The sequence below is a fragment of the Mugil cephalus genome, chromosome 1, assembly GCF_022458985.1.
Source record: "Mugil cephalus isolate CIBA_MC_2020 chromosome 1, CIBA_Mcephalus_1.1, whole genome shotgun sequence".
Taxonomy (NCBI): domain Eukaryota; kingdom Metazoa; phylum Chordata; class Actinopteri; order Mugiliformes; family Mugilidae; genus Mugil; species Mugil cephalus.
The window spans coordinates 23,585,592-23,600,120 of NC_061770.1; the positions used below are offsets into that span (position 1 = coordinate 23,585,592).

A 14,529-nucleotide genomic window follows, 5' to 3' on the forward strand; every position below is an offset into this window, starting at 1 on the left:
GGAAAGGGTAAGTTAACCTGTGGAGACCAAGATGAAGCACTGTGCGTAAGCCAAAAAGCAGCTATAAATAGCCAACAATAGCGTGACAACAAAAGGACACACCAAAAAAAAAAAAAAGACGAAAACTCATCAAGGCAGGTTTGAGCCGATGATTCAGAAGGTCATGGAAAACTTTTTTCAGAATGAACTTTGTGATGTGATGCAACTAAGGTGCGATGACCAAAAACAAACCCTTACTTCGGGTCTGGAGGTCCATCGGCGAGTGGCTTCATGGAGAGTTTGCACAGAGAGCGGAAAACCAAGAAGGCGTCTTTCTGCAGGATGTGAGAGAACCGGGCAGCGTTGTGGGGTCCCTGCAGGGCCTCGGCATCCTACCACAAAAAAAAAGAAACTAAATACAACTCTACACAACACATCTGCCCTTAGATTTGTCTCGCCGTAGACGGTTTTCTTGTCCTGACACGTCCAAACGGATTAAGGTGTAGAGACAAAAGATCTCACTGCTCCTGTTGTTCCTGTTTCAGGTGGAATAAGGTAAGATAGACACTAAACCAGAAAGGCTACACACACATTTACCAATCAAACTGACCTAGAAATGTGTAAAACCTAAATATCGCAATAAAGAGAGGTAATGAAAATGTCTATATTGGTAAAAAAAAACTCTAAAAACACTGTTATGCTTTCATGAGGTGATTTTTCAGACGTATCCATATAAAATTTATCACAAAAGTGCAATGGAAACTGTTTTTTTGCATTTCCCCTGTCACCGGCGTCACCATTGAAAACACCTTTCAACAGAAACGCGCACAAAATGCAATTGTAATTAATCAAAATTTAAGAAATATCGCTTTTATTTTGTGAAAAACTGTAATGGAAACGCAACTACAAGCTACTTTGAGCTCAGCTTTTTTAATGAGGCTTAAGGAGGCTGCGATCTCCCGCTCGGCACCCTGCTGCTCATAAATAACTGATGCTAGTAACTTTACTCACCAGCATGTCGCTGGAGGAAACAGAAGAGCGGTCCTCGATGATGCCGTTCAACTGCTGACCCCCCTCCGTCCTGGCTCGCGGGGGGGCTACTTCTGTCTGCTCGGTAACAGGGTGGACCGGGGGCTCGCCTCCTGAAGAGGCACGGTGAACGTTTTCAGGTTTAAGGTTGAGGAAAAATCCATTATCTACTAAGTGACTAAAGCTAAAGCCTTGTGATTTGAGTTTTAATACGTGGGCCTTTAATTAGTGGGTTAGCGGTGGTAATACATCACAATACAGTCATCTTGTATTGAAAGTTGCCTTTGCACTGATATCATGCCTGAATAATAGTAAAATAAAAGAAATAATAGTGTTTTCATGGATTCTACAATGTGCACACTGGTGGAATTTAATGATTTACAGGCTAAATAAAGAGGCCAAAGGTTGAATTGTTTGCACATTTCCTCCTGTAGTGGCAATCAGTCGTATTTTGAAGCCCATTTTAAGACGTATAAACACAATACTTCTGAGCCTTGTATTATTTTTACGAATAAATTTGTAAAATATATGTGCTTTGTCGCATTTCTATAAACATTTGAACAGTTACAAGCTAGTGGTTGCTGAATGAGTTCTTTGCCATCTTCGTGTACGATATCATTGCTACTACTAGCAAACGTGAACTCGCTAGCTAGCTAATGGTATTTGACCTAAGTAGCTAGCTGACATTAAGTCAAATGCTAATGTTAGCTGGGCACTAATATCGCTAATATTCGCCAATAGTAACCATAACTGATGCACAGTTTTGTATATATGAGCGTCTTGCTAGCTCGACGTTAACTAGCTAGCTAGCACTATGGCGTTAGCCTATTCTACACAGCTTGGAGCAGACGTACGCTTGTTTATTTTCGCTCCTGTTGCCTGTCTGAACTCTTACTTACCCACAGAGACCAGGCTCATGTATATAAACCTGATAATTCTGGAGTCATTTCTTATTTAATACACACAACTGTACGACTTTCAGGCGAACAAAAGAAAGAGGCAGGAGATGCAAATAAGAAAACGAGTCAAAGTCTGACCTGTTCCACTGTGAGTTTGCGCCGGCTGTTGTTCTGTGTCCTCTGCTTCAGTCTGTGCTGGGTTTGAACTGGTCTCTGGTTTGTCGCCTTCTTCAGTTTGCTGCGCTGCTGTGTGACACGTCTCTGCAGCCTCGTCTTCAAAAACTGAATCTGATAAAAATAACCAAAAGACTTGACAAGTGTCCCTTTATTTGCTTCAAACTTAAAATACAGAGACACAAAGTGGACGACCCGCACCTCTCGTTGGTGTGTTGCTGCCCTCGGCTTCTCCGTTCATTGATGATGCGTCCGGTGCCTGGTCCGGGTCCTGGTCCTGGTCCTGGTCCTGGTCCTGGTCCTGGTCTGGAGCCGGTGGTGGGGGCGTGGAGCTGGTGGCGTTGGTGAGGTCTGGTGTACTGGCCGCCGGGGACGGGGAGCTCTGGGGGTCCGGAGTAGGCGTTCGGTCGGACCGGGGCGAGCCGCCGGACCTCCGGCTGCTCGGGACCGGGGACGGGTTCTGTTGAGGCAGACGGAGTCGGTCCTTCTCCTGCTCCTGAGCCTCCAGAGCCTGTGACGCAGGATTCGCATCGTTACTGCTTCTGTTTATGAAGTTTTTAATGTATTATCAACAGAAACTATGTTGTATTATAACTAAGATTAAAATTCAAACGGTAAATAATTCCTCTGTGCTACTTAAAAGCATTAAAATGACTCAAAACATGAAAGTAGCTAAAGAGAAACCAAGCCAACAAATCTTTTGAAGCTCTTTTAAACCATGTGCATCTCTTTTAAATCTCGTACATCTTTTTTTAAATTTGTTTTATATCTTTTACATCTTTTTTTAAAGCTCTTTTATATGTTTTTTATATGTTTTAAAGTTCTTTTATATCTTGTACATCTCATTTAAATCTTGCACATCTCTTTAAAATCTTCTTTATATCTTTTACATCTCTTTTGAATCTTTTAAAGCTATATTTAATTATCTACATGTCTTTTAAATCTTTTCAAGCTCATTTAAATCCTTTAAATTTCTTTAAATATCTCAATTTAAATTGATGTCTTGTCTTAAAGACATGTTGTGTTGCACTAATATTTTGTCAACCTATTTTTATTTTTTTACGACTTTTTTTGTTTCGTTTTTATGTCTTTGATATTCAACGTGTACAGCACTTTAAGGTAAGAACTTCAGAAATAAACTTATTATTATATTATATTATATTATACTTGTGCATTTATTAATTGAAGAGGAATTATCATCTGTGAACTGCGAGATTATGTGAAATCTTGTTTTCAGTATCTGCTGTGACGCCTCAATAAGATCAACTAAATGTTTCTGGTAACTGCTGATCAGTCGTCTCCAGCAGCTCGGAGGAATTTAAACCCATTCTTCAATTCAGAATTCAGGATCTCTCAGACTATTTTGGAGCGATCTTTGTTGTCTTAAATCAATTTTTTTTTTAAAAAAAAAACAAAACAAAACAGGGACTGAACAACACCCGGGTCTCGTTACATTAACTGAAAACACTTCTGAACAGATGGACTCGATTCTGGACTCTAACTCCTGGAAGATCAACTCACTGTTATATATTATAAAATTGGCTGATTTTCTTGAATAAACAAACACACATATATTATATTTATGTCATTTGTTTGGCTGTGTTCTACTTTCAGGACTTCTGCTGATGTTCTGAGCATTTTTTTATGCAGAAATGTGTGAAAAACAAAAATGAAAATATCAATATAACATGGAGACATGACGTGGTTTCACTAACAGCCTGGTTTTCCATGCGTGTGAAGATCACATTGAGCATCTGCGTGAGCGTGGCCTTGGCGGTGGTCTGGTTGATGAGGTTGCGACTGGCCAGGTAGATGTTGTAGCAGGTCCTGACGGTGAGGAGAACCGTTCCCTCGTGAATCTCTATGTGCGGGGAGGTCACCGCCGTCAGCAGGGCCTGGACGAAAAGACGGACAGAAAGACAGACAGAAGAGGAAGTCAAGAGTTATCGGGCGGGACGCCTGGTCGCTGCACCTGCTGAATCACCGCCCTACTTCCCTACTTCTGCAGCCGTGAACGCTTTCACACGAGGGCAGAGTTCACTCGCAACCGGTTTGTGTCGATCCATGTAAAAGAGCCTGTGCTCACATTCAGGTCTCCTTCAGCGGCGAAACACAATCCAAACAGATGTTGATAAGCTATAAATCTTATGTCAACAATGATAAAAACCGTGTGCTTCCTGCAGGACAAACTTTGACCTTAAGAGCCAACAAGGATGTGCATTTCAGTCGCTTTAAGGAACCTGAACAAGCAGCAGATAAAGCTAAAAATAATAGTAATTATAACTAATGCCTTGTGAATGAACGTGCAGAAATCAAGCGTCTAACACAAATGAAGTACTGTACACGTGCAGAAATGGTTTCACTTTTAAATATAACAGAGGAGAAAGTATTAAATTCATCTTAACAGTGTTTCTGGCTCTAAAAAATGCCTTGACTTGAATTTTTTTGTCATCGTGAGGATCTAATATTAAAAGTATGAAAATGTTATGAAGACAAACAAAAAAATGCAGGTAGCTTTAATAAAACGTTAACTTCGGTCTGAAACAGGGCTGCACAAAATAATAACTAAGATTATTTTAATCTACCACGATTATTAATCATCGAGGGAAAACTTCTGTATTTTTATTGCACTACTTATTTGTACTATATTTGCAAAATCAAACTTTAAATTAGAATAAATGCTTAAAATTGACACATGTTGACGCTGGACACAGACGTGGATGTAGCGAAGCAGCTTTGGCCTTCGTGCCTTCACGCACCAACAGATTAGTTCAGATTAGACACAACTCTGCTGCATTCTTTGCATGTAACTTCTTCTTGTTCCGAGTCACTCGCCCTAAACCCCAAAAAACAAAAAGTCCACGATGACTCGCTGTCGTCAGTTCACCGGGGAAACTCGAGGCGGAAGCTCCAAGGTGTGTCCGCCTGTTATTCAGGCAGCTTAATGAAGCCTTAACCCGACTACTGGCTCAGAAACTGCTCGATTAGATACGCAGCAGGGCCGGCGTTTCAAATGTAAATATCACCGACGATCAGATTAATTTAATCGTGGCAGTCGAAATCGAGATTAAAATTTGAATAAGTGTCTAAAAATGTCTTCAATCTTCATTAAGAAACAAATAAAACTTGTAGAAACTGATGATCTCTGCTCCTGTGACGAGCGTCTCAGTGGTAACGGATCAAACTGGATCTCAGATAAACAAGAAGAAGAAGAAGAAGAAGAAGAAGAGAGACGGCTGGAGGATGTGAAGGCTGCCAGACCTTGATGATCTGGAGCTGGACTCCCTCGTCGGTCTGCGGGCCCTGGAAGCAGGCGCAGATGGTTTCCACCAGCCGGTCGATCAGCCTCTTGCCCGGAGTTCTGCCGTCAGGGGCGTTTCCTGTGATGTGGCCGTACGCGATCAGCTTCTACGGGGGAGGAAAGGTTTGGACACAAGGTCATGTACAACACAACAAACACACTGTTTGGAGAATATAACAGAGAAAAACAGGAAAAGGCCTAAACTCTAAAGCTCAGACTATTGAGACTGGGTTCAAATTAATTAATAATTAATTGGATAATGAGAACGTAAGTCAATGAATGTGTGATTAAGTCACATTGTTTACCTTTTTTTTTTAATTCATTCATTTAAAAACATAGTATTTATACTGAATACTGGTATTTTTTCCTGTTATGATATAAATTTTTAATATACAGTACCAGCAGACCGGTGTATTTGATTACACAACAAAAAGGTACCGTGTTTTTTTTGTTTTGTTTTTTTTTTTTTTTTGGCTTTGCCTGATTTTAGGTTTTTATGAATGAGAAAAAAAATGTTGCGCGTAGTCTACAATTATTACGGTAGCCAATATGTTTAAATATGAATAAATATGTCAAAATAAATGAAACCGTTATTGTCCCCGTTTCTTCATCTCATCTTGATAACATTTTTTTTTAATTTCTGAGCTCTAAATATCCCCAGATTTCCACATCAGCGCTAACACACGGGGCCACGCAAACCTGTTCCACTACTACAATATTTACTCACCATCCCAGTAAAATAGAACCTCCTTAGTCAATCTACTGCATTAATTCCTCTCTCAACCGGTAGAAAATGTTGCGAACACGTGATTATAGATGAAAAACAATTGAAAAAAAAATACTAACAACAACATTTGGGTAAAATTATGATTAAAACACTAAATTACGTCAAAAAAAAACGAAAAAACAAGGGGCGCAGAGATCAGATTTTAACAGTCGAACAATCATTAAATGATATCAACAACAACGGTGATGATGTCATCAGCTGGGAAAAGAATAAATGGATCCTGATCATTGACAACATGAAAACTAACAACAACATTTGGGTAAAGTTACGATTAAAAAACCACAGTCACATCAAACGTAACCATATAAATGAAGCTGGATGAATGAATGACTTTGTGTGTGTGTGTGTGCGTGTGTGTGTGTGTGTGTGTGCGTGTGTGCATGTGTGTGTGCGTGTGGCGTCACTTGTTCTAGGTCAAACACGTGGAACAGGTGTAGCGAGATGCACCACCCTGAAACATCCAGGAGGCCAAGACAAGTAAAGTATTTCCTGCTGTGGAAGCAGGTGAAACCTGAGTTTATTTATATTAACTGTGTTTGACTCTGTGTGTGTGTGTGTGTGTGTGTGTGTGTGTGTATGTTGAATATTAACCTGCAGACAATCCAGAGAGGTGCTAACTATCCGGGGGGACTTGGAGTGACAGGCCAACTCAAACGGCAGCACATATTTGTCGGCCTCGATGTAGTTGGCTCTGGGCGGGACGACTGTACCGTCCCTGGAGGGAAGAGAGACACAGGAAGAGGAAGCAAACATCCGAACAAGGTGAACAACCGGGAAAAGCTGCAGCGAGAGTCTGTGGGCGCTGAGCGGCGGTGTTAATAAATAACGTGGAAGCTTTTTACTCTAGCACGTATTTCAGCTGAAGACTCATAAAAAACTGGAAATGACCTGAGCCACAAAATCACGGCGTCACAACAACAACAAGAAGAACAAACATACTACGGCGCCATCGTTCATCCATTCATTAAAAAATAAAATTAAAATAAAATAAAAATAAAATAGAAGAAAACTTACTTTTGTTTCTCCAGCTCTTCTTTGATTTCATCTATTAAATGAAGAAACAGAAGATTAAATGTAACTCAACTTTGACCTTTGCAGCTTCAGACAAGACTCTACACAGCGGTGGCTCGATACGGAAATACGATATTTGCTAACAGCTTAGCTCTAACGATATTGTACTTCATCATGGAGGTACGTGAACTGCGGAAAGTACTAATACTGAGTTTGAAGAGAAACGGTGTCACAATAATGAAACGGTGTACCAAGTATCGATCGGTATCGCGATACCAGCTGAATTTACGATGATGGAAAGGATACGTATAAAGTCTACAATAATGAACTTTTTGATATCTAGTAACGTGACGAACTGGTCCAATGTAAGTGCAAAAAAGCATGTCGAAGGAAAGTACGACGTTTACGATCAACACAGCGAGTAGACTGAGCAGAAGTTAGGAAAGCGCTGCCCTGATAATTAGGTGCCTTTCCGTGTCTATGACCTGTCCATATAGCTTTTATGAATGAGGAAAAAAAAAATGTGCGTAGACTACATATACGGTAATGCTCACGTGTATGTTACAGACGAGTTAACGTTTTTATTTTTTTATATTTTTAATTATCAAATAAGAAACCTAATGGCTTTCTTCATTCACTTGTATATTTATTCTTTTTCTCAGTCTAAAAGTCCCGAGAAGAAGCAGCGACGAATAGACAAAGGATTGAATTCTTTTTTTTTCAAGTACTAATTTGATATGCAGTTATAGTTTTATGTTATTCGCCTAACCATTTTATTCTATTTAAATTCACTAGATTGTTAATTAGTGATTTAGCAGCTTAATGAATTTTGGTATATCAATTAGAAACTTTGGATTTCTGAGTACAAACTTAATAGTCAGGAAGTTAGATTTTTATTCGCAGAGTACACAAAGAGATCTAATTTATTATATTCACAATGACAATTAATTTGTTTGTTTTCGCCACTCATTTCACTTAAAACCAGTTTTAGACTTAAAACTGTTCTTTAGCGAAGTTAACCAGAGACTTTTATCGTTATCACCGTCCCCACATTCAACCTTAAACCACCCCTAGTGCGTTTGACTTCAAACTACATCTTTATCTCGAAACAGCTTCCTGCAGAGCTTCGGCCTTTTCCCCTCTTCTCCTCCGCGTGTTTGTGTTAACTGAGCCGAAATCAATTTCTTCATCATTTTTTTGATTCCACATCGATTGGACCCGATTCCCCCCTGAGCCGCTCGGTGCTGCAGCCTCGGCTTCGCTGTGATGGTCGGTAATGGTGTGAGTGTGCGTTTCAGCCAGACGTGGCCAAACAGATCGATTAGAATCACACGCAAAGAAATTTATACTGCACAGGGGGGAAACGAGGATTGTGTAATAGTCACCAAAAATGTCACAACCCCGGTCACAGCTATGAGTCATTTTAAGTTGGTAACAGGAATGAATGAGCTGTTCTTGCATGAGGTTTAGTTACAGTTGTGCTTAAAAATAGTATTGAAAGTAGACAAAATGCATTTGTTCATTCTAGAAAATCAATATTTTTATATCTGTGAGACGTGAGTTTCTGTTCAGATTAAACAGAAAAACTGCAGAAATGTTCTTTTTGTGACCTCACTGACCGATACGATACGATAAGTATTGGTCGATACCGATACTGATGTCGATACGATACGATATCAGCAGGAATCGTACATACTTTTATTACATATTTTGTAGTTATTTTGTAGTGTGGAGTGTTAGAAAAGCCTCAATCAGTCACAGAAGGTATGAGAAAAACTCATTTATTATTATATTAGTTAAATTTTAACCTTAGACGCATGAATATTCTACAACTGAACAAAATAAAAAAAAAAGATAAATTAAAAGACCCTGAAAAATAACCTCAATAAATCCAATAAAAAACAAAAATGAACTCAGCCGCAACATCTTTTTCAGACTTTAATGGAAAAAATACTGTTAGCTAGCTGTTAGCTTCTTTGTTAGCACCTTAGCCCACGCTGTTGTAAATGCTGAATCCGATCTCTGCTGGATATAAATACTGGAGCGGAGTCTGGAATGGAGGTTTTAGATACAGGCCGATATTGTCCGACACTTGTTTTATTTTTTTTGCCTGATATCAGGTCGATATCAATATCGGACTGGAACACCGATGTTGATTTTAGCGGGATCTTTCACATTCCACTGGGTCGTATATGGGACAGTAGTAGTTTTTTTTTGAACCAATCAGAGATCTGTGCTTTAATTACTCAAGAACAAAAACACTTAGTGTGAAACTTCAGAGTCTTGGCTTTTAAAAGAGACCAAGAAAAATGAATGAGCTCCAAAATGTTCATGAACAGAATTCAATTTACTTTGAGTATGCCCTAAATTTTTTTTTTGCAAAAAAGGCTGGAATGATAAGAGGTTAAATCTCGTCCATTTGTTCATAAATCTGTGTATCAAACTCTTTAGAGTTGGGTTTGTCACCTTTTTTCCAGCCTGATGAGCAACAACAACTATTGTTCTGAGCTATTTACATTCACCAGAAACACTTCTCTATGCACAAGTATAATGTGTCATTTTCAGTGTGAAATTTCTTTAGTTTGGGCAGAGACTTGACCTGGGATTAACATTATTCACTTTGTGTTTTAGTTAGTCACCTGGCTGAGCTCTATTGTTTATCTGAAACACTCTTAGCTCTCTGCTGGGTGGCTAATTAATCATAGAGGGAACAACTAAAGACGTCCAAACAGAGAGACAAGGAGCTTTCAAGCTGCAAATAAAAATCAGCCTGCGTCGTCGTCGTGTGTGAAGCTGGAGAGTGTTGTGTTCGACCGGTATCATGAATAATAAGCGAGGATCCCTGGCAGACACAAAACAATCTCACACACCTGTTCACCCTCAAAAAAAAAACATTTCCTGCTGCAAATATGTTTCTCAGTCATATCCAAGAAGATTTTCATAAAGAAACTTGACCTGTTGAGTTCAGAGAAGACGCTTCATCTGTTTCATTGGGAATTTGAGGTTTCAAATAGGAAACTCTGGGGGTGAAAACCCATCAGAAACTTGCTTGACCAGAAACTGGTGCAAACTAATTTGCATTTAAACCTCCAGTAAAAAAAATTCCTTCCAGTCTTTTAGAACTGAAGAAGCTACTTGGATGAAACTTCTTCTCTAAACTCAACAAGCTTGCTTGCTTTTTTTTTTAAAACACTGTTTGGATAATTTCCATTAAGGTCTAGATGTTTATCTGTCATTGAGGGTTATGAACATCATGAATGGTGCCCTAACGAAGCCACTGTCAGTCATAGGCTCCAGTCTCAACTTATTGGGGACAGAAGTTAAGACTAATATATATCTCAGTCCACAGATGTCTTCCTTTACTCTCTCTTTCAAACCATCTGGCTTCTCTGGCTAAGATTTTGTCAGTAAATACGTTTACATGGACGTTAAAAAGAGAAAAAAATGAATTACTGCCTTAATCCGCCTTTAACTGGACAACGTAAACACATCACACTGACTAACATCAGAGTTCTCCTCATCCAACTAAGACACTCAGATAATGTGACTGGAAATTGATTTCTTACGGCATCTATACGCCTTAATTGGAGTTAAACTGGACAACATGTGTGTACGCATGCTCAACAATGACCGCGCCATCCAAGATGGCCGGTCGCAGAAGAAGGTGGTAACCAGAGCCGGTAGAAGAACGACCTGAGCAGAGACCACAGGTACGAGATTCGCAAACCACGACCTTAATTCCTGAAGCTGAACACCGACGAGGTCGTATCAATCACACCGAGGACGGACGCACTCTTAGGCGTCTTTGCAAAAACCTGTAAGGAGACACACCTCACTGTCTTCCATGAGTTAGTCCAGGAAACCAAATGGAAAGTGCACATGGTCAGTCCACTTTCCCCAAGGATCTATTTGGACCGGCCCAACAGATCTCAAAGAGTAACGCTGAAGGTGGTCAGGCTGGACTATTATCCGTCTTGTTGTTGTTTGAAATGACTCCAGTAAATTTATTATCCACATGTTACTTGAGAAGCCAACGGGAGTCGCCATAAAAGAATTAAACTTCTGCCCCAAGGGTTAATGTTTGCACACGGCTAATCAAAACTAGCCGAACGTAGCGCCGTTCAATTTTTTAAAAAAAAGGGCAGAATCCATCTGCTGCGGAGGCTGAGGTCCTTCGGAGCGCAGGGCATCCTCCTGAGGACTTTGTATGACTCTGTGGTGGCGTCGGCCATCTTTTATGGTGTGAGACTCAAGAAGACTGGTGTAGAAACCCGGCTCTGTCCTGGGCTGCAGCCTTGAGCCCGTGGAGGTGGTCGGGGATGGGGGGGGGCGGGAGGATATTGGCGAATGCACTAGACGGTCAGAGCCCCGGAAACCTCCATCAGCGTCAGGCTTCTTTCACCCAACGCTGTGTGAAGCAGCGCTACCGCAAGTCCTTCCTCATCTCTGCTGTCAGACTCTACAACCAGCTCTGCTCCCAGCGGACCCACAACAACATTATGCGCAATATTCCTCCTAACTATACACACATATACACATATTTTTTTTTTATACCTGATGTTTTGCACTGTCTGCATCCCTCCCAACTGATGCTAACAATGAGAATTTCCCCCATTGTGGGATGAATGGAGGCTTATCTTATCTTAGCTTCTGTCTGGGTTTTTTTTTTTTTGTCTTTAAGGTGGATCAGTTTTTTGTGTATTACCAGGTTTCAAATAAACTGGTATATAGTGTTTCATTCCTGTGCTTTTTTTGGGGACAAAGTATCCAGACGTTAATGGAAATGAGTTGCACCGGTTTTCTGGTCAAGCGAGTTCACGGCTTAAACCTCAAACTTGCCACCAGTCTCTCGGGGGGAAACGTCTTCTCTAAACTCCACGAGGTCTACGATGACCTGGACGACTAAAAACCTTCAATTTACGTCATTAAAGATAAAAAAAAAAAAAAAAAGCTGACACTCTAAAACCACAACAGCAAACCTGCTCGTTCTGGGTGTTGTTCAATCAGTCTCTGCATGTACAAAGAGGAGGGAGGTGGGTTTCACACAAACAAGTGAGGGCAGCTTGAGCTGAAACACAAACAGCAGCAGCAGCAACACAACGAACACACACGCCTGGTTTCGTGTGGAGGTTGTGCTCATTTTTAATCCATCACTGTTTTAATTTATTACTGATCGTGATTATTTTTGTCCCTCTGAACTTAGTAGCACTTAGTTTCAACTGAGGTGAAGAAATAAACTTTGACTGGACTCAGTTGTTATTGTTGTTGTCGTCGTTGTAACAAGATCCACGGGTTGTGTTGAATGGAAAAGTACGGACATAGAGTATAGGAGTAGAGTGTCCTGGAGCTGGATGGGGACAGGTGAGAGGACAGGTAGGGGGACAGGTAGAGGGACAGGTAGAGGGATGTTAGGGGGACAGAGACAGACATCTCCACACCTGTCAGGTAGACAGGTGTGGGGGTGGTAGGGAGACAGGTAGGGAGACAGGTAGGTGACAGGTAGGTGACAGGAGGTGGGACGTTAGGGAGACAGATCCAGTCCCTGACGTTAGGGGGGACAGGGACAGGTAGGGGGACGGGCAGAGGGACGGACATGTGGACGAGGACGTGTCTCATTTGCGGTTACTACTCTAGAAGAGCTAACTAGCTAGCCTAGCCACAGCGGCTAGTTTTTTGACAGCTAGCTGTTAGCTTGTTAGCCGGGAGACGTTGGTACCCATAACAGAGACAGGGTGTCAAAAACAACAGAGCTAATATATATATATATATATACATACATATATACATATATATAGCACTAATTCTCGTTAAACGTTAAATAATTAATTAAACGTACACGTTCTCTTGATTTACTTGTTCTTCTTTGCACTAAAACAAATGGAGAAAGTCTGGAGTTGTCGTTACTTGTAGGTTATTATTCTGTTGTCTTACCGGTCGGGACACATTTGATTTTCCTTAATTTCATCGTACCTGCACAATGACAATAAATATTTATTCTATTCTATCCTAAAAATGAGCTGGACCCCCCCTTTGCTGTAAAGCAAACCGACATCTACAACAGATCACGGAGGCCATTCAGATGCTAACGTCAAATAGCCAGTTAGCCTCGCCTCCCCTCATAAAACAGACACGTCTCAATTAAGCAAACGAGAACGTAAAGCCAAAAAGAAAAATAAGAGAAACAAAAAAACACACACACACTCACCGAGTGCCACCTGACAGGCAATGCGCAGCTGGCTGTGCTGGCTCCTCTTCACCTCCTTATCCGAGAGGATTTTCTCCAGCGCCCTGGACAGAAACATGCTCTTAGTTTTCCCCTTTTCTGCCTTGGACTGCTGCTGTGGCGTCGGGAGCCGCTGATGTTGCTGCGGTTGTTGCTGTTGTTGTTGTTGTTGCTGCTGCATCTCTCGGGTCTGGTCAACGATCCTCTCTCAGGCCGTCATCTCCGGCCTGGCCCCGCAAATGTTAAGCAGGATGACGGATGGAAGCTAACGAAAGCCAGGCTAGAGCTGCTGCTACCTCAGCACGGCGCCGCCATGTTGGTTACACGTCACGTCACGTGATTCTCAGCTGTCTGGGACCCCCCCGGACCACCCGCTCCACCTCTCCCGATTCGCGCCAGTCGCCCCTAACCTCCGAAACGGAAATCATAAAAAATCTTATTATCAATTATTAGAATAGAAAGAAAGATCGTTACGCCCATATAGTAGAGTTGCCGGGTTAAATGTCGTTAAGGAGCGCTGGCATTTTGCGACGATGAGCAACCGCTTTACGCCGCTCTGGCAAATCAAGTGCTCCCATGGAAACGAAGCACTTCCTGGAATGTCCAACAGATGGCGCTAAAACACCACAACGTATTTCAATTATTTCCTATTCGGGTTTTTCCATTAAGACAATATAAGATAAAATAAGATCATCATTTTATTTATTTCACAGTGGATGAATAATAATAATTATTTAGTGCTTATTTATTTATAATGATTTGTACAAATTTATTGTATTCAGCAGCTGTAACACAACCATTTCTCTTTCATTGTTATTAAAGTATACTTATTTATCTACTTATCTATTATAATATCATATAATATAACAATTACTTCTACATCTAAAGCTAAGAGACACCAAATTTCTACATATTAGTTTATTTTATCCAGCTCCTCCAACCAGCAGTTACAGGTGTACATCTATTTCCATGAGAATATATAAGATTGTCCTTTTATTTATTCCAATAATAAATAAATTAATCCTTATTTATTAACCAATTTTAGAAATGTTAACTACCATTCCTGTGTTTCTGTTTTCCTCTATATATTTTTCAGTGTTATCATTTTTTTATGTATATATTCTTG

At 40.6% G+C, this 14,529-nt stretch overlaps 1 protein-coding gene across 1 annotated transcript in view; it reads right to left on the minus strand.

Annotated features, from left to right (window-relative positions):
• arfgef2 (ADP-ribosylation factor guanine nucleotide-exchange factor 2 (brefeldin A-inhibited)) overlaps positions 1-13,734 on the minus strand; it is a 37,349-nt gene extending 23,615 nt beyond the window's left edge. The window contains exons 1-9 of the mRNA XM_047603342.1: positions 13,386-13,734; positions 7,184-7,214; positions 6,761-6,884; positions 5,343-5,489; positions 3,797-3,976; positions 2,283-2,592; positions 2,046-2,195; positions 991-1,121; positions 238-371 (exon numbers count right to left, since the gene is read on the minus strand). Coding sequence (XP_047459298.1) covers positions 238-371; positions 991-1,121; positions 2,046-2,195; positions 2,283-2,592; positions 3,797-3,976; positions 5,343-5,489; positions 6,761-6,884; positions 7,184-7,214; positions 13,386-13,584 — 1,406 coding nt within the window. The 5' untranslated portion in view covers positions 13,585-13,734. The remainder of the gene's footprint in view (positions 1-237; positions 372-990; positions 1,122-2,045; positions 2,196-2,282; positions 2,593-3,796; positions 3,977-5,342; positions 5,490-6,760; positions 6,885-7,183; positions 7,215-13,385) is intronic.
• Positions 13,735-14,529: the final 795 nt, after the last annotated feature.